Source organism: Mauremys mutica, chromosome 1 (assembly GCF_020497125.1).
Source record: "Mauremys mutica isolate MM-2020 ecotype Southern chromosome 1, ASM2049712v1, whole genome shotgun sequence".
In the NCBI taxonomy this organism is placed as follows: domain Eukaryota; kingdom Metazoa; phylum Chordata; order Testudines; family Geoemydidae; genus Mauremys; species Mauremys mutica.
In genome coordinates this window covers 135,760,440-135,786,419 of record NC_059072.1, presented here as the reverse complement: position 1 = coordinate 135,786,419, position 25,980 = coordinate 135,760,440, and the positions used below count along the sequence as shown (strand labels likewise).

At 46.7% G+C, this 25,980-nt stretch overlaps 1 protein-coding gene across 1 annotated transcript in view; it reads right to left on the bottom strand.

Annotated features, from left to right (window-relative positions):
• The window catches only part of CRACR2A (calcium release activated channel regulator 2A), a 103,593-nt gene extending 78,501 nt beyond the window's left edge, over nucleotides 1-25,092 (bottom strand). The window contains exons 1-2 of the mRNA XM_044983316.1: nucleotides 24,886-25,092; nucleotides 18,875-18,952 (exon numbers count right to left, since the gene is read on the bottom strand). Coding sequence (XP_044839251.1) covers nucleotides 18,875-18,952; nucleotides 24,886-25,092 — 285 coding nt within the window. The remainder of the gene's footprint in view (nucleotides 1-18,874; nucleotides 18,953-24,885) is intronic.
• Nucleotides 25,093-25,980: the final 888 nt, after the last annotated feature.

The window sequence follows — 25,980 nt, the reverse complement described above, 5'->3', positions numbered from 1 at the left end:
TGTGGTGACACAGCCGTGCTGCTAAAAGCTGTGTAGTGTAGACATAGACTTAGTGGAACAGGTCAAAGAGAGCATGTAACATATATGCTTGTTAGCCTGCACTGGCTTCCCATTTAGTTCCAGTTCTGGTTCTGAGTATTTGTCCTGATCACTAAGGGCCAGATTTACAAAGATATTTAGGCACCTAAAGTTGCAGATAGGTGCCTAATGGGATTTTCAAACATGTCTAAGCAGATTGAGTGCCTAACTCATATTGATTTCAATCTGGACTAGGATTTAAGTGCCTAAGATATTCAGGTGCTTTTAAAAAAATGTAGGCACTTGAGTAGCCTTGAAAATCTAGTTTCTAAGGCGCTTAATGGCCTAGGCTGGCACAATCTTGGCAACAACTTCTCTGTTACCTGCTGGGGCAGCTTCAATCCCTGCAGGACATTAGAGCTGACAGAAGCCTGGCTCAAATTCTCAGCAGCCAAAATCAATGTTTGCTTCACATAAGGCTCCAGGCTACAACCCGCCCTACCAAGAGAGACAGAATGAGCCGGAGTTATACCACATTCAGGGCACGCCCCAAAACTAAACTTTTTCCTGAGACAGTCCCCAAGGGACAGAGTGGAAGAAGACCCAGCGGGGTTCTTCTGCAAGACAGTAACTGGTGGCTAAAACAGGGTCTGAGAGGAAGAGTTTGGTTTCACTTTGGAGAGAACTCGTTCAGTGTTCAAGCATAAAAAGAGAGAGAGGTGAGACAGTGTAATATCCCGGCTGTGTCCTCTCTCCACAGGGACTGGCCTCTCCCACCAAGCACTTCCTGAGAGCAGAGCTTTCTAATTTTCTAGATGTAATCACACGATAATGCCCCCTATTGGGAAACTATTTATCATAACAGAGCTCATTTTGAGTCCTAATAATGTAACAAAGCCTAGATATTACAGTAATAGGAGCTTTACAAATGCAGAGATCGATTCCTGAGAATGCATATAGCCCAAGGGTGGGCAAACTTTTTGGCCCGAGAGCCACATCTGGGTGGGAAAATTGTATGCAGGGCCATGAATGTAGGGCTGGGGCAGGGGGTTGGGGTGCGGGAGGGAGTCCGGGGTGTGGGAGTGGGTGTGGTGTTCAGGAAGGGGCTCAGGGCAAGGGGTTGGGGTGCAGGAGAGTGGAGTGCGGCAGGGGGCTCAGGGCAGGGGGTTGGGTGCAAGAGGGGGTGCGGAGTGTGGGAAAGGGCTCAGGGCAGGGAGTTGGAGTGCAGGAGGGCTGTGGCAGAGGGTTAGGGGCTCAGGGCAAGGGGTTGGGGTGTGGGGTGCAGGAGGGGTTCAGGGTGGGGGTTCTGGCCTGGTGCTGCTTTCCTCGAGGAGCTCCAGAGTGGCAGCAGTGTGCAGCGGGGCTAAGGCAGGCTCCCTGCCTGCCCTGGCCCTGCGCTGCTCCCGGAAGTGGCCAGCATGTCCAGCAGTGGCTCCTGGGGTTGGGGTGGGGCAGGCGGCTCCAACACATGCTGCCCTCACTTGTGGGTACCACCTCCGAAGCTCCCATTAGCCGTAGTTCCCCGTTCCAGGCCAATGGGAGCTGCAGGGGGTGGTGCCTGCAGGTGAGGGCAGTGCATGGAGCCCTCTGCCCCCTCCCCCCACTCCCCAAGAGGCTGCAGAGTCATGGTGCCGGCTGCTTCCGGGAGTGGTGTGGGGCCAGGGCAGGCAGGAAGCCTGCCTTAACCCCGCTGCACCACGGGGCTGGCAATCCCATGGGCCGGATTGAAAGCCCTGAGAGGCCGGATCCGGCCCGTGGGCTGTAGTTTGCCCTCCCCCAATATAGCCTGTAAGAACGAGGTAGTATTCCTTTCAGTAGTTTGTGAGCCCTCTAGCAGTGCTAACTGTCTTCTGTGTTTCTGAAGTGCAGTAGAACCTCAGAGTTACAAACACCAGAGTTACGAACTGACCAGACAACCACTCACCTTGTTTGGAACCGGAAGTATGCCATCAGGCAGCATAAAAAAGCAGATACAGTACAGTACTGTGTTAAACATAAACTACTAAAAAAAATGAAGGGAAAGTTTAAAAAAAAGATTTGACTAGGTAAGAAAGCTGTTTCTGTGCTTGTTTCATTTTTAAAAGCAGCATTTTTTTTCTGCATAGTAAAGTTTCAAAGCTGTATTAAATCAATGTTCAGTTGTAAACTTTTGAAAGAACAGTCATAACCCTTTGTTCAGAGTTATGAACTTTTCAGCGTTACAAACAACCTCCATCCCCAAGGTGTACTTATCTCTGAGGTTCTACTGTAACCAGAACCCTGCCAAAGCAGCACTGTGTGTAAGTTACTAAGTCAAACCTATTGTATTTGGTTAGTAAACGTGTATATTTGGACTCCATTGTGCCTGTGTGTTGTTTCTTTAAAAAGCAGAATACACAGCAACACAACACAGAAAGGTAAACGCCTCAGAAGACAGGGATCTTGCACCAATAAGGTCTTTGGTCTTTTTGTTCTATGTTCATAGAACAAAAAGCATGGGGGTTCTCAAACTTGGGGTCGGGACCCCTCAGTGGGGTCACAAGGTTATTACATGGGGGGGTCACGAGCTGTCAGCCTCCACCCCAAACCCCGCTTTGCCTCCAGCATTAATAATGGTGTTAAATATATTAAATAAGTGTTTTTAATTTATAAGGGGGGTCACACTCAGAGGCTTGCGGAAGGGGTCGCCAGTACAAAAGTTTGAGAACCACTGGCCTAGCACAATGGGGCCCTAATCCATGACTGGGCATTACAGTAATACAGGCACTACACTAATACCGGCACTACATTGCCACTTTTGGCATTATGATAATACAAATGATAAATGATAATACTACTGAGAGGCAAGATTACACAAAGGGACAGAGGGAAGCCACTGATAAATGATCAGAGGGAGTGGGCAGGGGAGTAGAGAAAACCAAAGCTCATAGGGTATATTGTAGAAGTCCATGGAGGTTGTTTTTTTTAACTGGATCCTGAAATGAACTGGCAGAGTTGGAGGAGTGATGCGGTGCTGTGTCCTTCTGTGAGAAGGAAGGCAGCAGAATTTTGCCCATGCTGAAGCCTGAAGATGTAGGATTTGGAGAGGTGATAGTGAAGGGAGCTACAATAGCCAAGAAATGACAATTTAATAGTATATCATGTATAGAATCTGGGCTGGATTGGCCTCTCACACTGCTGAAACTCCATGGGCTATAATGGAGCTATTCTGGATTTATAAAAGCAGCAAAGAATCCTGTGGCACCTTATAGACTAACAGACGTTTTGCAGCATGAGCTTTCGTGAGTGAATACCCACTTCTTCGGATGCAAGTGGTGGAAATTTCCAGGGGCAGGTTTATATATGCAAGCAAGAAGCAAGCTAGAGATAGCGAGGTTAGTTCAATCAGGGAGGATGAGGCCCTGTTCTAGCAGTTGAGTGAAAACCAAGAGAGGAGAAACTGGTTCTGTAGTTGGCAAGCCATTCACAGTCTTTGTTTAATCCTGAGCTGATGGTGTCAAATTAGGTGACACCAATAAGGTGCCACAGGATTCTTTGCTGCTTTTACAGATCCAGACTAACACGGCTACCCCTCTGGATTTATGCCAGTGTAAGGGAGATCAAAATTAGGTTGGCTGGGTTCAGATTGTGCTCTCAATAACCTTGATGCAGATTGGATGTAACTCCACAAAAGTAACTAGAGCTACACCTGTGTAAAACTGGTCTAAATGAGATCCCAATCTGGCCCATGGGATATAGATTTAATCAAACTGTCCTTTACTATGAACCGTAATGATTTCTCAAAGAGCCACAATTGCAGAAATAGTCCAAGCTGAGCACCACAGCAAAAAGCTTCAATTCCTGTGTTTTTTATAACGTTCTTTAGACTCACTCTAAAAGGAGAATAATAAAGCTTAATAGTCAATGGTATATGAAGCAATAGAAATATGGGAACAGATAAAGCACTGCTGCAATAAAAAGATGCCATTCATTGTTTGATAATAATATTTACCTTTTGGCATAGGAGAACTGATGATTTAAAACCACTCCACCTTACTTTCAAAATATGCCTGCACCATGAAACAAAATGATTTGCATCACTGGAGACCCACCTTCCATAACTATCATGTACACTAGCTATGTAGCAAGCAAAAGTCACATGGCTTCTCCAAGCCAGCCAGCAGAAAATGAAATTAGAGGCTGCATTAAATCCCTTGATATACACAGCTGCCTTCACATCTAGGCCTGTTCATCTTAATTCCTATAGTGTGCTGATACCTTGCAAACACTGATAATAGCTGAGATGAAAAATTGTAGTTTGTTGCATATCATTGGATGGCTAATTTAATTAGTCCAAGGTCACTTCTAAATAATAAAATGGATCCATCCAAGCATCCATCCATTAAAGAAAACTAATTGTCTGCTTACAAATTTAGGTTGTCTCCCTCCCTGACTTCAATAGATCAGCACAGACCTGACTTTCCACTCCAACCCTGCAGCAAGCGTTGAGCTACACAGCATCAACTGGTGTAAATATCATCAGCTGGCTTAGCTCCATTGAATGCAATGGAACTACACGGTTGAGGTTTCTCACAAGCTGCTGAATCCTGAGACATTTAGGGACTAGTTTTCAGAAGTGCTGAACACTCAGAGCTGAAATCCTTAGTGTTTAAGGCCAGAAGGGGTCATTGTGATCATTTAGTCTGACCTCATGCATAACGCAGGCCCAAGAATTTCACAGTATTCTTAAGTCTAAGTACCGGTATTCAAAATCACGAGACCGCCTCAAAAATAATGGGATTTTTAAAAATAATAAATGAGGAGTTCTTTTTATTTATTTGCCTTCTGGTTTCTGAGTCTTTATGGTTCACACAGGTCATATTTTCAAGTTTTTTCTCTGAAACCATGAGGGCTGAACCCCACTTTTTAAAAAAAATTAAAGTGTAATTTCTTCATTACAGCAGGTGGTGCTTTAAAAAAAACTTCCCACTATCGCAAGACTTGTGATAAAATGGTAAGAGCTGGCAACGCTGCCTTCATTCACGTAACAAGCTGATAACTCCTGTTTGAGTTTGAGTGTATCTTTTAGAACAATATCCAATCTTAATTTTCACTGATCTAACTGAAATTCATGGGAGTTGTGGGTGCACAGTATCTGAAAAAATAAGCCCAGGAACTCTAAAGAACCTCAGTGGTTCAGGAACCAAATTGGTGATCATTACCCAAAAAGAGCCACAGTAGTATGACTTCTTCGTTTCATTTACTACAGTACTGTATATTCATATTTAAACAGTATGACAGGAGAAATATTTAGTGTATATATATTAGTCTCACAGCAAAATGAGTGACCAAGAATTATTATTTTATCAGTTACAATTGGCTAATAACATAGTAAAACATGCTGATTGGTTAATAATTAAACCACACAGTGTTTTAATGCCATGTGCTGCAACGAACCTCAGGAGACACATTGAAGAGCCACTTCTGTGAGCCTGTCTGAATATCACTGATCTAAAGGATTTGCTTAGAAAATAACCTGAATAGCAAAAAAACCCAAGATTTTTTTTCTTTATTTCTCCCCTCTGAATACTATGCCTCTATTACAGAGATTAAGCAACATATCCCTCTTATATCATAACATATAAAGTGTTGAATATGCCAGATCAGCAGAGTAGGAGACCAATATCTTGTTTATGCACGGGATATGTATGGCATGGGCAGCATCAGTGCTAGCTTCTCTGACACTGCCCACCAAAATGCCTCATCCCTGGCATGGAGAATAAGCATCTCTAGGGCTATGTGTGTATTGAAATCACAGGGTGTGATTGACGCTCAAGTAGATGTACCCGAGATAGCCAGAGTGCAGTAGCACAGCAGTTGTGGCAATGCCTACGTCAGCACCCATGAGTAAATACCCTGGGCGGTTTGTACAGGAGTATAGGAATGAAAGGGTAGTTCAGTCTCCATGGCCCTTTTAATGCTTTAATGCTTTTCCATTGAGAGAACTAACAAATGTGCTAGCTGTGGTGGTAGTTTATGGTTTGTGATTATATGCCCACAGGGAGCACAACCAAGAGCCACCCAACTCATTTCAAACATGCCGCCAAAGAGCCATCAGATGGAAATGACTGTCAGCCACTACTTGCAACTACGTTTGTTTTTATAAATGCTGGTGCATTAACAGTAGTGACATTATCAGGTACAGCATTATTCCTTTCATTAACATCTTTTCAAAACAGAAAATGTTCTTTCAAAAACCAGTGATCACAAGGAATACTATGTAAATAGGGCCAGAAGATCAGGGGCGGCTCTAGACATTTCGCCGCCCCAAGCACAGCCGGTCGCCGGGAAGGCAGGCGTGCCTGCGGAGGGTCCACTGGTTCTGCACACCTGTGGGAGATCCACCGGAGCCGCGGGACCAGCGGACCCTCCGCAGGCACGCCTGCGGGAGGTCTACCGGAGCCGCCTGTCACCCTCCTGGCGACCGGCAGAGCGCCCCCCCGTGGCATGCCGCCCCAAGCACGCGCTTGGCGTCCTGGGGCTTGGAGCCGCCCCTGCAGAAGATCAAGACAGCAGAAGAGTAGACTTCCAAGCAAAGTGAAGCAACCTCCAGCTGTCTGAATTTAATGTCAGAATGTGTTTATGTTTCACTGTGCCAAACTGTGAAGGCAAATGTGAATCCTCAGAATGTGATGTCACATTAGTGAAAGATATAACATTCAGTTTATGCCCTGACTGGAATAGATTGGATCATATTGATCAGTACTGTATGTTACTGAAACTTAGCTTTAGTAATAGATTATCTCTGATTTAAACAGTTTTTGGCAAAGGTTTAGATAAAGTAGACGACTTTCAAAAAAAACCCAAAACCTTTTCAATTATTTCCATACTGATATCAGAATGATTTGATACATTGAGTGATCTTCAGCTGATGAAAATTGGCATAGCTCCATTGACTAGGCCTAGATGAATGAAATGCCAATTATTTTTCAAGGAAAATTTTGAAAACGTGGGTTTTTTTGCAAAGGTTTCCACGGATTTTTTGAAGCTTTTAACAAAATCCAGGAACCAACAAATTTTTGGTGTTTGAAACTCAAAAACCGATGTTTCAGTTTTTTGAAATGCAAAATGTTTTTGGTTTCTATTTTTTCATTGAAAAAAATGTAACTTAAAGGAAAGTTTTCATGAAAATTAAATTTTTCATTTTGGTTAAAAATTCATTTTAATAATAAAAATTTTCAATGAAATATATCTGCCAGCCTTATCATAGCCTTCAGTGGAGCTGCACCAATTAACTACATCTGTGGAGCTGATCCATGCACATTAATTGTGTCAGTCTGTGATCTGTTATAAGCATTTCTCAGATTATTTGGTACTTCAGCTGTAGGTACTGTTCATTCAAAAAATACTTCACACTTCAGTTTTCTTATGTTTAGAGTTGCTGCAATTAAGAGCCTGATTCTCCATACTTTTGCTCTTGGAAGTGATCTTTCTCATGCAAGTCACCCCACTGAAGTAAATGGAACAGATTATATGAGAAAGGACTACATGGGTGATGGTTAGACCTCTAAGGGTATGTCTACAATGAAATGTAAGCCCAGGGTTAGTGGAACTTGAGGTATCAAACCCTGGGTTTGTTAACCTAGGTCTTGAATGTCTACACTCATATATAATCCCAGGTTAGGAATTTTTGAAACCCGTGTCCCAATCTGGGGCTCCAGCATCTATACTGCATTAGACTGACTCAGGTCAACACCCCCCCACACCCCCATAACTGAGACTTCCTAGCACCCTCCCAAACTGTGACTGTGCTAGCTCTTTGTTTGTGGTGCAGTGTGGGAAAACTTGACTGTCCACCGAACTTGACTGTCCAGAGGACAAAGAAAGTCCACCCATGGGGCTGTGGAATACTTTTGGCAGACTCCCAGAGCATAAGTGTGGTAGGGCTTTGTCTACACTGCACAGTAATAGGGCTTGAAACCTTGGGTCCCCAGCTTGACTCAGGCTCGGACCCTCTAACCCTGTGAGGTCCTGGGACCCTGGGTCCAAGCCCTGGGTTAGAGCAACTCATGTCTAAAGAGAAGAGGGGTTAGGATAAAGCCGGAGTTTTAACCCTGGGTTTATGTTGCAGTGTAGACATACCCTAGGACAGTGGTTCCCAAACTTGGGACGCCGCTTGTGTAGGGAAAGCCCCTGGCGAGCTGGGCTGGTTTGTTTACCGGCCACGTCCGCAAGTCTGGCCAATCGTGGCTCCCACTGGCCGCCGTTTGCTGCTCCGGCCAATGGGAGCTGCTGGAAGTGGCGCGGGCTGAGGGACGTACTGGCCACTGCTTCCAGCAGCTCCCATTGGTGTGGAGCAGTGAACTGTGGCCAGTGGGAGCTGCGATCAGCTGGACCTGCAGATGCGGCAGGTAAACACACCGGCCTGGCCCGCCAGGGGCTTTCCCTGCACAAGCAGCGTCCCAAGTTTGGGAAACACTGCACTAGGATATGTCTACAATGCCGCTGGGAGTGCAGTTCCCAGCACAGAAAGACAGATAGACAATGCTAGCGTTGCTCAAGCCACTATGCTAAAAACAGCATTGTAGCTGGGGGTAGCACAAGCTGTAGCACAGGTACTGGGCCTGAGTACTTACCTGTGGTCCAGATGGGTTTGTACTCAGGTGGCCAGTCTGAGCCGCCACCCTTGCTACCCACCAGCTATGCTGCTACTTTTAAGTGTGTCTGCTTAACCTGGGAAGCATGATCCCAGCTGCAGTGTAGATTAAGGCTGCCAACCGCCAGGATCGTCCTGGAGTCTCCAGGAATTAAAGATTATGTCATGTGATGAAACCTCCAGGAATTCGACCAACCAAAATTGGCAGCCCTAGGGTAGATTATACCCTCTGTTTGTTACAGTTGTTTTCTCCTTTTATACAATACACCGTGTATCTTTACTGTCATCTTCACACAGGAACATGAGGTATAAAAAAAGACCTCAACGCCGTTTGTTCTGTGTGGCTTGGCTATTCCAAACAAGGCCTGGGAAATGCATACACGCAGATCCAGTTATCTGTATTTGATTAGCAGGTGGTGTGTGTGCTTCTGGTTCCTGGTCAGCCCTGCAGAAACATATCCTGGTATCACAAGGAACTAGGAATGTATTGCTATGGTTTCTGAATGGGCGTTTAATTCATCACTATTTGCAAGTGGAAATATAATCCTAAATTCCCTTTCTATGAGATAGTCAAAGGTCATAAAAACTAGTTCTCCACAGGTTCCGTAGCAGGCTGACCTGTGCCTGTGAATGAGGAGAACTGAACAAGGAGCAGTTCACCTCACTGTTACTTCCGGGGACCAAAATTTAATACATCTCCCTGTCCTGGGAAGTGAGGAGCGGGGAAAGGAGGAGGGGGATTATTTACATGCTCTAGGGAAGAGGCACATGTCCTCTGGCCTGCGCATGTATTAAAGTGTATTGGCTTATAACCCAGCCAGTCCCTGCCTAGAGCTTATCCATTCTCACCCGGGGTTAGATAGAGTTGGTCTCAGGACTAGCTGACCCTTCTGCAGTGTGCTACACTGGGGTAAGACCCACTTCAGCGATGCAGCCCCACACCAGCTTTGACCCAATGTGGTGGCTTGATGGAATAACCCGGGCCTATGTAATGAAATAAAACACATGCCCACTCTTTAGTGGTGACTGCATATTTACTCCCCGTGCCTGGAAAGACTCTGAACAAGCCACTAATGTGCGGGAAACACATAACGCTAATTTCAGCCTAACCACAGTGTGGGGTCTCTTGCTAAATGATTTCAGTGTTTGCAAAACTGAAAGACAGTAGAAAATGAGTTTAAAAACCAATATATAAGGTTTTTTTTTTAAAGTGCTGGTAGGGGAAAGACTGAAATATAAGGATAGTATCTAGATACAGCTCTGCTGAATGTTCCTTTTTTAATGCAATTCCATAAAGTAGTTTGATTTTCCTTTAATATTAGTTTTATACCTGTGTAATTCCATTGACTTCACTGCAGTTACTCCTTATTTTCATTAGTGCAAGCAACAGTAGAATCAGGCTTAATATTAATACATTTTATAACAGTACTTTTTGCCATTCTCTGTTTCCTTTGAATACATGGGGCAGAATCCTTTCCCCCCATCCCCATCAAAGTCCTATTGACTTCAGTGGAGCCAGGATTTCAGTCTGATATACCGTCATAGATGTGACAAGGTGGAAAATACCTTAAGGCCATGGCTACACTTGTGCAGCGCTGGGAGTTACAGCTGTCTTTGTACAGCTGTGTAGGGAAAGCGTTGGAGTGTGGCCACACTGACAGCTACCAGCGCTGCAGTGTGGCCACATTTGCAGCATTTGCAGCGCTGCTGGGAGTGGTGCATTATGGGCAGCTATCCCAGCGTTCAAGTGGTTGCAATGTGCTTTTCAAAAGAGGGGGGCGGGGTGGAGTGTGACAGGGAGCGTGGGGGAGACAGAGAGAGTGGATTTTTGGAGCTGATTTTTGTGAGCTCCCTGCCTTGCAAGTTCTAAGGACTGGAAGATACACAGCATCAACCTTCAATCATTTTAAAACTTTCGACCCCTTCCCCCACCCCTCTCTTATTCACTAAATGCAAATAGCCTTCAGACCACATAAGCACCTGTTTTAAAATAGACCCCCTTCCCCCCACTTCTCTCCTCAAGCAAATTATCTCTCTCCTCAAGCAAACACTAGCAAACACTAGCTGTGCACATTCCAAAGGAATTCCCCTGCCTGCCTCTGCTCCAGCAAACAGGAGCTGTGTTTGTTTTTTAGATAAGCAGCTCCGGGAGCCCAGAGTTCACAACAAAACAAAGAGAGGCATCACAACAAAACAAAGAATGTTATCTGGTACTTAAAGCATTTTAGGAAGATTCCGGAGGTCAGTTACAGCGTAGTAAGATTAATCACTGTTTACACTTGCTCCCCAGCGCTGCACTCGTTATACCTGAGGCAGATCAGGTGTACGGCCAGCGCTGCAGCCAGGGAGATGCAGCGCTGGATGTGCCTTGCAGGTGTGGACAGTTACTAAGTTGCAGCGCTGTAAACCCACCACGAGCGCTGCAACTCTCCAGTGTAGCCAAGCCCTAAGTCTTTTGGTCCATCTCCCTCCACTTAGTGCAGGATTATTGACAGTCATAATTTTGCAAAAATAAAAGTTACTTCCTTCTCCATGACTATCTGACACGCTTATCAGGCATGTAAGCATATGATGTTACTCATAGAACTGACAAGTAAATATCACTCCACCTTTTGGTCAGACAAGTCAAGACAACCACTAAAATTAACTCTTAGCAGAGCTTTTGTCATATTCTGTTTTACACTCTGTTAGGTCTATTGAAGCTATCATAATTAAGATCTAACTTATTTTTACCTGAGCTTTGTTAAAAAAAAAAAACAAGAGAGAGAGAATAAAGTGAATTTGGTCCTAAAGAAGGTGTCAGACTGACAGCTCAAGAGACTAACTGCTTCTGTTTGTCAAAGGAACAAGTGCAACAACAGGATTAACATGTCCTCTTCCCTAATGTGATTCATCCCTGACCTGGAGAGACCTTCTGTAGGACTGAAAAGGGAGTTTGGTCACAACAGACCATTAAAGCCTTATATCCAGATTTTCACAAGAGCTCAGTGCCCATTTAGGTCCCAAGCTGAATTGGCCAGCTATTTAAACGTGCTCAGCTCCTACTGAGAACAATGAATTTGTTGCCATGCACTTTTGAAAAGTTGATGACTTAAACTCAGTGGCTTAATGGGGGCCGACCAATTCTGAAAACCTGGACCCTTGCCTCTGAAGAGGCTGGTAACAGGGTTACTATCACGGGGTGGTGGCTTTCTTGTGTGGTGTTGACTCCTGATCACTAGGAAATGCACTGGGACTGCTAGCTGTAAATAGTTCAGAAACACTCAATCACCCAATCTAAATCCTAATTCATATTACAGCGGCCACTGAATATTGTGCTGCACAGTGTAGGTGGCTGCTAGTGTTAGGCCTGAATGAAGATATAGCAGACAAAACAGGTATACCAACCTGACTGAAGTCAGGCTAACAGAGGTTTCTGGGTAATCCCAGAGTGGAAAAATACTGAGAAGCAGCATTGTCTCACAAAGCCCTGGAAAAAGTGAGATAAACCAGGGGTTGCATTCCTGGCATAGTATCAGCAGTGCAGTGTTAAGAACAGTGTTTGAAGAACTGATAAGAAACTTTAGCATCCCACAGTTCAGATTCTAACTCCCTGGTTGAGTTATAGGTTTGTTTAAAACTCCCCTGTATTCCTAACTTTTGGTGCTTGTTAAGATATTATTAAATAATCTGTAGTTGTAGACATAAAGTCTAGGCATGTGTGTATATTAAAAGTGTCTAGTTTCAAGTTGTTAGACAAAGGGGGTGGGTTGCTCAAGTGAATGATGTATGACGTAATAAAACTGTCTATATAGGCTAATACTAAGCTGTAAAGAGGGGCTGGTCCTCTCTGGAGACGAGCTGCTCTTTGTTGATGCGTGCACTTGTCAATAAAGAGCTTTTGATCGGACCTTACTGGTGTTGCCTGTCTCTCTGTGATCAGACAACTAACTTCGCTGTCGGGGTTAGAGTCCCTGACACTAGCAAACATGTCTTTTGATCAATGGACAATCACAGATCTTGTTGTCGAGCATGCTATCTGCCTTTCAGGCTAAATGGAAGAAGCAATTAAGCTCCTTTATGGAATAAAATAGCTGAAGTAACAGAAGCCACCAAGGCACTGGGTCATTTGGGAAGGCCCGAGCAAGAACTAGTTCAGGGAGAATGAGCAGTTTCCCTGAGACTGATTGCACATGCAGGGACTGGGGCATTGATTGGTGGGTGTGTGTGTGTGTGTGTGTGTGTGTGTGTGTGTGTGTGTGTGTGTGTGTGTGTGTGTGTGTGTGTGTGTGTGTGTGTGTGTGTGTGTGTGTGTGTGTGTGTCAGTGTCAGAAACAGGAAGTGACCAGAAAGACAGAGAAGTACTGATGACTGTAGCCCTGGGTGGAAGCCAAAAGAAAGAGCTTCTTTGGGGGCACAAGAAAGGCTGGAATGACTTTGAAACAAAGAAACCACCTCCTGTTTGTTTCTATTATGCTTAGGGGAAACAGGACTTTTTTGGACATCTTTGTAAGTAAGCGGGTTTGAACCCAAGAAAGACTTGACTCATTATCAGTTTCCCCTCATAATGGAAACAACCCAGCAAGGCCCCCCAAACTGCCCAAGGGGCAACAACATCTATCAGATGGTAACAATATTAATTCACTACCCATCTGGACCACATTCAAATGAACAATCTTGTGGTGAAAGGCTGCATATCCTAGCACTAGTTCCTAAAATACCCAGGCCCCATCACTCGGTATCTTTTAACTTTATCTAAGATATAGTTTGCATTTTCTTGTCTGATACAGAAGTCTGTAATACATTTCTAGCAGCTCAGCACTTCTTGGCGCTCGAGTTCATTAAAGACGGTTAAAGCTTTATTCCGGAAGATGATCAATAGAGGTGCTCCCAAGTGTCAGAGTTCAGCAGTGCATGCATTTTCACATCTTTCCCTGAGGAAGTGCTAATGATCAAGACGTTTCTAAAAAACATCAAAAAATCTTGCCTATTGTATATAATTCTTCACTTCATTTTCAGGCCTCTGTCTCTGATCTTGTTTATCAACATTGCCTTGTTTGAGTGTTTAAATATCATGAAAGAATTTGGTCCCAATTTTTTATTAAAAACTGACACTGGAGACAGGCAGAAGATGAAAAATTATTCACACCTGGAAAAATACCTTACAGTGAGAATAGAAAACATGAATTTAACTGACTAGTTACTTGAATGGGGAAGTTGCACCACACGTATCCCTGTGCCATCAGATACACAGAGGAGGGCAAATCATTTACTTCTTTATCAAACATAGTGAATTGAAGAAAGATTCTAAATGAGGATTTCAGCTAGTGGGCCAAACACTCTGCTGATGTAACTCCATTGACATCCAGGGAATTATACCAGTGGAGAATTTGGGCCAGAGTGTGTATTTGGTGTAAACTATCTAGCTGGTTTCAGGCTCAAAGTAGATAGGTGGGCACACTTCTCCACTTGGTTTTGGATTGGGATTGAGAAAGTCTAGGTGAAGACTACACCTTTGTGATGGCCTGACTTTCACCTCCTTGACTTTGAAGTCAGAACACACCTTTGCCTGACCTTGGAGGACCTGTTTTATTGTCTACCCATGAAGACTGATAAATGTGAGTCATTTTTAGTTGTCTCCAAGGGTCAGTACTGTACAGTCAGTGGACTGCTGGAATGATGGCCTGTCCTTAGCTATCCATAATGTCTCCTAAACATCCTCACAGGTCACCTGCACATACAGAGGCCCTATAACAAATGAAACACATGTGGCTGGAATACTGATCACTGCATTGAGAACAACTGATTGTCACATATTATTACTAGGCAGACAGTAGCATCCAGAAGTCCAACCAAGATCAGAGTCCCATTGTACAAATGTAACCCCGCAGATTTTACAATCTAAAGATGACAAGATGTAACAACTGGGTGTAAAAAATGATTTGTAGAATCAAGGCAGGGAGGATAAAGAAAACTGTTAGCAGAACAAGTGTTATGTAGGCCTGCAGCTGGCAGTTTTCTGAAGGTATCCAGGTCAGAATGGGCCTGGAGGAAGGATTTGAAGGACAGGGTATCTTATGGATTTGTGTGAGGAGAGTGCTCTGGTCAATATGGTATTGCATGAAAACATGTAAAGTTTCTTGTGGGAGAAGCAGACAAATGAACAATCAAAGCTGGCATAGTTTGTGGAGCAACAGGGTCAGGGCAATTTGATAATATTCCCTAGCAGACAAATATAGAGGAACAAAGTTCGGAAGGGTCTTAAAAAGGAAAAAAAACAGAATTTGTATTTTATGTGGTTGAGAACTGGAAGCCTGTGGAGAGACTCGAAGTGAGGGGCAAGTGACATGGGGAAAAAATAGAAACAGAAGTCTATTTTAGCAGGAACCTTGTGAATGGACCTGAGCAAAATAGGTAGGTGGGGTGGAAGAGGAGGCGAGATCACATTGGATGTTCTCAATCTTGTTTTTGAAAAAATTCACAATATCCTTGGGGTGGGGATGGGAGGATGGGCTTATGAAGGTGTCATATACCTTGAATAAGTATCTGGGATTGCAGGTGTGGGATTCAGTTAGAGTGGAGAAGTGAAGTTGCCTGACCAGGAGGATGGCAAAAATGAAGGAAGAAAGAATGATTATACAGTGGAGAAACTCTGTGAAGACATGGGATTTTCTCCAGAGATCAGAGAGGAAGCAGTGTTTAATGAAAAAGAGGACAAGTGAGAGGCCATTTTAGCAAGTGGGAGAATTGATCTGGGGCTGAATCTCAAACAAGGCAGTGACAGCGAGGAGATGGGAGGCTGAGAGATTAGGCAAGATTGCGATGTGGCCTCTAAGGCCGCACTGAAAATGATGGAGAGCGGTTTTGAGTAGAGGAACAGGGGCAGCCAGGTGTCAAAACCAGAAAGGAAGGTGGATGAAGAGGAATCAGAAAAGTGGCGGTTAATGGCTTCCAGGTGGGGAAGAGAGGATGGATGGAGTTGCAATGAGGGAAGAGAGTAATGGAGAGAAAGTAATTGGAATCGGCATGAGCACGAGTAGTGTTTGCAAAATGTCATCCAAGGGGATTGTTCTGGGTGATGTACAATCTGGCCAGGATTGGCTGCTGTTGCCTGGAAACACAGTCAAATATTAATCACTGTGATGAGTTTTGTATCTTTGTGGATAAAATTAATCAGATTTGTCCTGGAATGGCTGTTTCCAAGGGGGCAGATCTGTGTCTAGAGACAGCCTCATCATCTCTAGCTGAGTTTCAACCAGACTGAGGGACTTTCCAGTTGCTACCTGTGAGTGGGACCCATGCCCTTCATAGCTGGTTAAATCAAGCAGTGTGGCACTGGGCCTGTTGTTGGATGAAACCATTAGCAGCCTCTGAGGGCAGGGCAGGGTGTCAGTTTCCCTAGTGACTTATGCACCCTTCTTCTTAAGGTGGTGAACGGCCCTTTGAGAAAAATTCTGCATTCATTCATCCTGCCAACTTTTTTTTTGCTACACCTACATGCCAATCCTGATGAGGTCCTTCTCCATTAACATGATGTAAAAAGGTCCCTAGGGCTTTGCAAGGAATTGACTAAAGCCTTTAAGAAGTACACCCATATCTTGTCCCCTTTTCACACCAACACACTAGGTTGTGTTGTTTCCAACAGAACCTTGCCTGACCGCCTGCTCCACTGCAACCACCTGGCAGGCCTGCAAATTGGAGGGCACATTAAGTTCTTGAGATTCTGGATCCAGCCTCTGATATATTTCAGTTCATGAAGCAGCCACATGGCGTTCTCTGCTTATCTTTCCAAAGCATTATTAGATGGATTCTTCCTGAAAACAAGACCTAAGAGTTTAGCCTATTATCAGTATTATGAAATGTGATCTCCTTGGTTATGTCTGTTATTCAGGTTTAACTAGGCTGTTTTTACAATCAAAACAAAATTTTAAAAAAGGTCAGAAGTCCCCAAACACTGTGCAGTACCAGGGAAAAAGCTACACTGGGACCACATGAAGGGGAAGACTAGCTAAGCAGCATATTCTTCACTTCTCCATGTAGCTACCATTCCTCCACTCAGCAAAATGTAAGAGAAAATGTCAGTGGGGCCAGAGTGGGAGGTGAAAAGCCAGAGAAAAGCCTCAGCAAGTTGCTTGCTCACCTTGCAAACTGAAAATAAGCCACAAGAAAAGTCTACAGATAGTGCTTCTTGATGCATTAAGTCCTGCTGTTTCCTATCATTCTCCACCCCAGAGCCACAAAAGGAGTGGCCTCTGCCCAAGACCAGTACACTTCTTTCATTGGTGACTAAAGACAGTAGTGAACTCAGACATCCAGAGATGAAAGACTCGTGAATGACCATTATTACCACCACCAACGAACATCAACACCTATTCAGTTGCCAGCAATTTGCATATATCATTACCAAGACTGTAAGCTCTTGCAGGCAGGGCTGCTATGTATGAGGCCTTGCTCTTGAAATATTGATGGAAGGGTGATTTTTTTTTATTTGCTTAGTTTTTTGCTTTGATCCTAAGCTGTTTTTGGAAGATAAACCTTTAATTTACACCCTTTAAATAGACTGCAGTTAAAAAATAGCAATTACACTGCTGAGGGCTACAGGGCAAGTCCCCAATAACCCAACCTCCCATTATCTGAGGGTTTTGGACATCTCCTGAGACCTCTGAATAGCTGGAGTTTACCTGTATTGTAGAACAGAATAATTTAATCTACTTCAAATGGGACAAGCTCTGTTACTAAAGTGAAAGTAACTCACAGTCTACTGAAATAGATGATAACATTGTTAACCACAAAAAACGATGTTAAACTAATAAAAAAGCTGAAAGTGTGTCTTTAGATGAAAGACCCATTGGAGATTAAAAATACTGACAAGGACAGTTACAGAGGGGTCAGATCATTGACTGGACTGAGAAATTATTTGAACTTCATTTTAAACAGCCAAAATCTGACCTATTGATGTTGCAGTGAGAAGCGTCTCATATTTTGATGGTAAATGGTGTCTTCCTATATCTTGACTGTACAGTCACAAAAACTTTCAAAATTCCTATCTGCTCCATTCAAAAGACTGAGGCAATCAGAAGGAAAGCTTACTTTAGGACAGTGCCATACCAGTGATACAGGAGTGCAACTCTGGCACCAAAATGTTAAGGGGACTAGACAAATACCTTTTTGTAAGCATCAGTGTTAGCATTGCTGTTGGTTTCATTGGGTACTCTGCTGGTCAGCCACTATACTGAACACAATAAATAGCCTGTAATCTAAGTTAATGTCTCTTCCATTAGTAGAAGGTGCACTGAGAAAAATAGCTACACAATCCTAAAACCCACTTCATCAGATGCATTTTCCACTGCATGCATCTGATGAAGTGGGCTTTAGCCCACGAAAGCTTATGCCCAAATAAATTGGTTAGTCTCTAAGGTGCCACAAGTACTCCTCGTTCTTTTTGCTGATACAGACTAATACTGCTACCACGCTGAATCCTAAAACTAAATCGGCACAGAATAGTGATTTCACTATGACCATATTTATCTGGATCTTAGCATGACAGAAACATTTGGCTCATAAATAAAACCAATTAAATAACAATATTAGTTACAGTGTTGTTGCTACAGACACTTATAAAATATCCTTTATCCAGAAAGCACCAAAAAGCATCATCCAAGTATCTCACATAACTTTTCAACAGTATTAGTATTACTGTTTAACAGCTGGGAAAGGTGGGGCACAGACAGGTTAAATGAGTTGCCTACAGTTTTATGGTGAATCAGAGGCAAAGCCAAGAACAGAATGAAGTCTGCCAGTCCTCCTCTAAACACTAGATAGTATTGCCTCATAATATGAAAGTCAGACAGCATTGTCTAGTGATTAGAGTCCTGACTAGGAAATATATGTGTATGCACATACAAAACACACACACACACACACACACACACACATACAGTGGTTAAGTAGTTTGAAACAGCATGCCGAACTATCATCACAACAGCCAAGAAACAGGGAGTTTGGGAGAAACATCCCCCCATCCCCTGAACAGGTGAACAGGAAACTCTTCCTCTGCTTTTAGCACCCTCCCTTCCCCCCGCAACACACAGACTACACACACACAGTTTAAACCCCGAGCATGTGTTTTATACATGTGTGCATGCACGCACACACATACACAGTTCTCCAATATAGTAGTCTCCTGGGTGACACACAGACCCTGTTTAACAGCCCGCAGACAAACCACACAGCAGATTAGGATAGGAAATGGCTGTCACTCACTCTCTCATCCTTAGCCCCTAGCAGAATCTCTTGATGCCAGGCCAGCCAGCTGCCAGGCCCCACCACAGTAGTGCCATCCTTACCAGGGCAGTACCTAAACAACACTGCTGTCTAAAAAGCCTTTCCCCACAGAATTCAGTCACCACCGGAAGCATGCTGGCTGCTGCATTGCAACACACTGAGAAGAGAGGAAGAGGAGCTACTGATTGAGACACTGCACCCTTCCTTCAACACTTGTTTAAGTTGTTACCTGGTATTTATTTCTGCAAACAACTTTGTTCCAGGGGATGTTTCCTCTGCAGTCCCCCTGGCTACTTTCACCCAGCTGCTGGGCCGCTGTTACTTCTCTGTCCACAGAGGTCCATGCAAAGGGGCAGTGCAGGTCCCAAATGGCCTTTCCCAGCCAGCTGTGGCTGAAGAGAGAGGAAGAGAGCGGACAGCTCAACACATCTCAGACTTGGCTGAGGCATCTGTGGCATAATCAGGTGGAAAGGAGGCTGCAGTGAAGTCTGGGGGCGGGACTGGAGCAAGTCTAACTCGTTCTACCTCCTCTTCCCCACAGCACCCACACCCACCCCTCCCTTTAGCATGCGTGTGTGGTTTTGCAGCAGGGTTGGTTTCATTTTATGTGCTGCTCTTCAGCGCTCCAGCGTGAGACAGCTCTGTCAAGCCCTGACAGCTTGAAGGAGGGAGCAAAATCCCCCGTCCTAAGGGGGAGCCACTGAAAGAAACCCTCAAGCCTATATTCATTGCCTTCCCTCTCAAACCCTTTCTTGAGGGGATTCCCTTCAGGTATTTTTAGCTCTGGGCTGTTTAGTGCCCCAAATGTTCTATTTGGTGCCCTGTTTAGGGTCGCAAATGGACGATTCAGGGCCCCATTTAGTTCTCCCAAAGGTGTATGCAGGGGCCCCTTTAGTGCCCCAACTGTACTATTTAGTGGCCTGCTTAGTGCTGAAGGGTGTATTCAGGACCCTGCTTACTGCTTTGTGGATGTCGTTGTAACCCTTCTGCCTGGTGGAGCCAGTAGCAACCAGGGCTGGGTTCAATACCTAGGGGTTCCTTTTCAACAATACAACACGGAACCGGCTCGAGCCCCAACCCAGTAACCTGGGAAAATTACACACCACCCCTGGGCGCCTCTGAGAGGCAACTTCCCCACTCACAAGCACAGTATTAGTGTAGAAAAGAAACTTTTAATGAACAGAGGGAAGTCACCCGCCACTAATTAGGGAAAATGTCACAAGTGGCATTCATAATCATAAATGAGCAGGACACCCACCCCAGCGTGCATGGGGCAGTGCCTTCCACCTCACGTTCTTGAGTTCTACAACCAGCCAAAGGTTCCTTTTCTGTGCCCCTCTCTGCTCCCTCACTATCTCCCACTCACAGTGATTGTCCTTGGTCAGTGGGGACCCAGGGTTCAGAGGTGCATCTGTGTGATTTCACTTCCCACCTGGGGAAGAAGGCACCTTGCTTACGCTTGCTCTGGCTGGCTGCCCTGCCAGCTGCTGTTCCTCACCAACTAGCCACCCTGCCAGCCACTGCTCCTCTCTGCTGGCCGCCCCACCAGCCACGGTTCCTCACTGCCTCACAAGCCACTCGTTCTGCACATCGCCTCACTAGCCTCTCCGACTGACTGTCAGTCACCTTCTGCTGCCACCTGCCTCTCTGCTGCGACCTCTGCACATCAGTCTCCATGTCTACACTGGCAGAGTTACAGCACCAGCAGTTACAGCACTGCTCAGAGAGCGCAGAAGGAAAACCGCTGTTGTGTGTTCACACTGTCAGCTGCCTGTGCAATAGCGTGTTCACACTTGCAGCACTTGCAGCGCTATTCAGAGCGGTGCATTCTGAGCAGCTATCCCACAGAGCACCTCTTTCTCTTTTGCTGCTAAGACTTGTGGGAAGGTGGAGGGAGTCGTGGGGCATCCTGAGTCCTGTCCCAATGCCCCGTGATGCATTGCTTTGCATCCCAGCAATCCCTGTGCTTCTGTCCACATTTGGCACCATCTTTCAACAGTTTGTGTACTGCGCACGCTGCCTCTTCGGTCTGCAGGAATGGATCCCGAACTATTGACCAGTACGCTGCTCACTCCAATTAACACATCATAAGTGGCAGTGGAGTTATTCCTTAAACTACAAAGGCAAGAGGAGTGTAACATTGATCTTGCTACGTGTAGTAGCTACAACATGTGGCATTCACGGAGGTGCTGACCACAGTGGAATGCCACTTTTGGTCTCGAGAAACAAGCACTGAGTGGTGGGATCACATCATGATGCACCGTCTGGGATGATGAGCAGTGGCTGCAGAACTTTTGGATGAGGAAACCCACATTCATGGGACTGTGTGATGAGCTCGCCCCAGCCCTGCAGCACAAGGACACAAGAATGAGAGTTGTCCTCCCGTTGGAGAAGTGCGTGGCGATTGCACTGTGAAAGCTGGCTACGCCAGACTGATACTGATCGGTCACTAACCAGTTCGGTGTGAGAAAGACAACCGTTGGATTAGGGTTGACGGAAATGTGCAGGGCCATTAATCGCATCCTGCTCCAGGGCTGCCCGGGGGGTGGGGGGGAAAGTGGGGCAATTTGCCCCAGGTCCTGGGCCCCGCAGGGGCCCCGTGAGCCACTCCGGGTTTTCGGCAGCACTTCAGTGGCGGGCCCTTCACTCGCTCCGGGTCTTCGGTGGTGGGTCCTTCAGTGCAACGGAAGACTTGGAGCGAGTGAAGGACCCGCCACTGAAGTGCTGCCGAAGCCTCGGAGCGCCGCCCAGTGAGTACAAGCGCCGCCGCAAGTGGCGGAAAAAGAAAAAAAAAGAAAAAAGCTGCAATCGAGGGGCAGCTCTACTGCCGCCGCTTCATTCTTCAGTGGCAATTTGGCGGTGGGTCCTTCCCTCTGAGAGGGACCCGACGCTGAATTGCTGCCAAAGACCCGGCCCTGCCCCAGGCCCCCTGAATCCTCTGGGCCGCCCTGTCCTACTCCGAAAGACCATGACTCTGGGCAACGTGAATGACATTGTGAATGGCTTTGCACAAATGGGCTTCCCTAACTGCGGCGGAACAATAGATGGTACACACATTGCAATTCTGGCACCAGACCAGCTAGCCACTGAGTACATTAATTGCAAGGGGTATTTCTCTATGGTTCTCCAAGCTCTTGTGGATCACTGTGGGCATTTCACAGACTGGTCTGGAAAGGTGCATGACGCACGCATCTTTCAGAACACTGGCCTGTTCAGGAAGCTGCAAGCAGGGACTTTCTTCCTGGAACAGAAGATCACTATAGGAGAAGTCAAAATGCCCATTGTGATCCTGAGAGACCCTGCCTACCCCTTAATGCCATGGCTTATGAAGCCATATACAGGGCAACTTGACAGCAGCGAGGAGCGGTTCAACAACAGGCTGAGCAAGTGCAGAATGACTGTTGAGAGTGCTTTTGGCCATTTAAAGGCCTGCTGCTGCTGCCTCTATGGGAAGCTGGACCTGGCCGATGACAATATTCCTATGCTTATATCCACATGCTGTATGCTCCATAATATTTGTGAAGGGAAGGGTGAAAGCTTCACTCAGGACTGGACTGCAGATGCTCAGCATCTGGAGGCTGAGTTTGAACAGCCAGAGACCAAGGCTATTAGAGGGGCACAGCGTGGCACCATAAGGATCAGGGATGCCTTGAGGCAGCAATTTGAAGCTGAAAGCCACTAGTATTTGTTGCTATGCTCGGGAGTGCAGTGCTTGTAATGCTAGGAGGTGATTGTGATTGGTGCAGACGATGCAATATGAAGGTTTAACATAATTGTCTGTTGCTTTTCGGGGCTCTGTTTGCTTTCAATTAATAAAATAAAGATTGCTTTCAAACCCACACAATTCTTTTATTAAAAACAACAACTGGAGGAGAGAGTCAAACAAAAAAAAATATCAGCAGTGAGGGGGATAGGGGAAGGGAAGGTCTCAGGAGGAGGTGGGTCCCAGGCCGGCTAAAGATTTGTGTATGTCCAGGGATCATATCCAACCTTCTCCTTTGGAGTACAGTGCAGCGGGTACTGTACTTCAGAGGGACGGGTGTTGAGTGCAGTGGGCATAGGTGCCGACTCCGTGGGTGCTCTGGGGCTGGAGCACCCCCAGGGAAAAATTAGTGGGTGCTCCGCACCCACCAGCAGCTAAGCTCCCCCCTCCTCACCTCCTTCTCACCCCCCAAGCACGCTGCATCCCTGCTCCTCCCCCTCCCTCCCAGCGCTTCCTGCCCCCCACCGCCTAGCAGCTGTTTGGCGGTACTTAGGACTTTCTAGGAAGGAGGGGGAGGAGCAGGGATGCAGTGCGCTAGGGGAGGAGGCGGAGAAGAGGCAGGGCAGGGGTGGGGACTTTGGGGAAAGGGTGGAATAGGGGTGGGGTGAGGGCGATGCAGGGTCGGGAAGAGGCGGGGCCAGGGGTGGAGGATTGAGCACCCACTGGGCAGAGGGGAAGTCGGCACCTATGGCAGTGGGTACTGGGAGTCTGCAGTGCTGGACTGTGACGGGGGAGGAGTGGAATGCCACGGCTACAGACTGGAGCCAGGAGGTTGATAAGAGTGTGTTGCTGGTGTCTGGGGCGAGCATGGGAAAGAGTTTAGCGACCGCAGCTGCAGGGGAGGGTGGGCACGGAACTGCTCCGTTTGCAGTGCTAGTATCACCTGGAGCATGTCTGCTTGGCTTTCGGTCCCTCTTCTCGCTGTCCTGCCACTCTTTCAATTCCTGTTTCTTGGCCGCAGAGCGCATCATAACATCACGCAGAAAGTCCTCCTTAGTTCTTCTTGGCTGCTTTCTAATTCTGCATAGCCATTCAGCCGCCAATAACAAAGAGGGAGGCTGGGCTCCCAAGATCATCTCTGTGAAGTTTAAACACAATATTTTACAGAAACAATATTGTTTGCAACACACAGAACACTGATTCAGTGATTTAAAGCACAGCCAGTACTCACACACCTGTCACTAACTGGCTGACCCCAGGCAAGCACACATGAGTCACAAGACCCCCAAAATGGTGAGTAGCCACAGGGGCAGGGGAAATCACTCTTCCCAGACCCTGCTGTACATTGGGCACATGGCTCTTGGGGAGAGCCAGTACTGTAGGGGGGGTCCTGATAATCATTCCTGTCCTACATTTTCCACAGGCTGTGTTCATTATGGAAGATAACTCGCTGCTGAGGGTGAGCAGGTTATCAAGGGAGGGTCTTCTCCAAGACTGCAGTTTCTGCCCTGGCCCTTATGCGGCTCTCCTGTGTGCAGCAATGGTCCATCCGGCCGTTCCCCTCCCACCTCCCTCCGGTCAGGGGCGGCTCTACGTTTTTGGCCGCCCCAAGCAGTCATGCCCGGGAGGCGCCCCGGAGCCGCGGGAGCAGCGGACCTCCCGTGGGCATGACTGCGGAGGGTCCGCTGGTTGCGCGGCTCGGCTGGACCTCCCGCAGCTGCGGACGGTTGGCTGATCCGGTGGCTCTGGTTGAGCTGCCGCAGGCATGCCTGCGGCAGGTCCAGCCGAGCCGCGGGACCAGCGAACCGTCCGCAGTCATGCCTGCGGGAGGTCCACTGGAGCCGCTGGACGAGCGCCCCCTCCGCAGTCATGCCTGCGGCAGGTCCGGTCGTCCCGGGGCTCCGGTGGACCTCCCGCAGGCATGACTGCGGCAGGTCCGCCGGCCCAGCCTGCCGCCCCCCCGGGAAAGGGCCGCCCCACGCGCGTGCTTGCCGCGCTGGGGTCTAGAGCCGGCTCTGCCTCCGGTGATGGCACAGTGGTGTGGGAAAGTTACCGTTAATGAGGCAAGAAACAAAGCAGCTCTGCCAAAGAACCTGCGGCGTGGATTGCCCAGTATCTCCATGACAGTTTCCTGGAGATCTGAGGCATATTCCTGTGAAGTGAGTGAGTCAATCAACACCCTGTTCTACTGCTCAGATTAGGCATGTGGTGGGACACAAGCCTGCTTTCTGCAACCTCCTGCCTGTAACAACTTGCTTCAGCGATTCCCAAAATCAAATCCACTTACCAGGGGCCTCCTCTCTTGTTCGCGCTTTGCAATATCCAACAGCTGTGACTGGCTAGCCTCCTCCGGGGTAGAAAAAGGCTCCTGGATGACCTCTGAGTCATCCTCTGCCTCTGGGTCCGCCTCCCCCTTCACATCCTCATTCAAGATTTCCTCCTCCTTCTGGCTTGGTCCACTCTCGACTGGCATGCGAGCCACCAAAGTATCCATAGTGGATACTGAGTATCATGTCCAGCTCTTTGTAGAACCGGCAGCTCGTGGGTACAGAATGGCTTGGCCCCCGTTCTGTCACGCATCGTGAAATCTGTCCATAGGTATCACAATTCCTATGGCTGGAGCACAGCTGGGACGGGACAGCCTCCTCTCCCCCAATGCTGATGAGGTCCAGAAGCTCGGCATTGCGCCAAGCAGGGAATTGCCTGGTGTGTTGAGCAGGCATGACCACCTGTAAAAATGTACTGAGACCACTGCACACATCACTGAGCAAACAGGAAGGGGACTTTCAAAATTCCAAAGGAATTTACGGGGTGGGGATGATGGTTGGTCACCTGTAGGCAGGGTAGTAGAGTTCAAACAATGACCAGAGAGGTGAGAACAGACATTGTGGGACACCTCCCAGAGGCCAATCGCAGCACTGTAATCGACCAGGGTGTCTACACTGGCACCGCGGTGCTGTACCCCCAGTGCAGAAAGCTGTACACCTCTCGTTGGGGTGGGGTTTTTTGTTTGTTTGTTTGGTTGGTTTTTTTTACAGCGCTGCAACTGTGCAGTTTCTGCGCACTAAGTGGCTTGGCAGTGTGTACACCTTGGCAATTACAATGTAGAAAGCTGCTTTACTGCACAGAAACATGCCAGCGTAGACAGGGCCTTAGTAATCTTCAGGTCTTTGCAGGCTGGGCAGAAACACTGCCCCATCTCAAGTGATTTCAGCTCTCATTTGAGTATTTTAACATAACAAAGAGGCTCTTAAACAAAGAGGCTCTTAATGAAGCCTATTGAGCTCTTTCTTTGAACAGTGGGGAAGAACAGGTTAAACCAGACTGGGTAGGACCCAGAGAGAGAGAGAGAGAGAGAGAGAGAGAGAGATCACACCTCCTG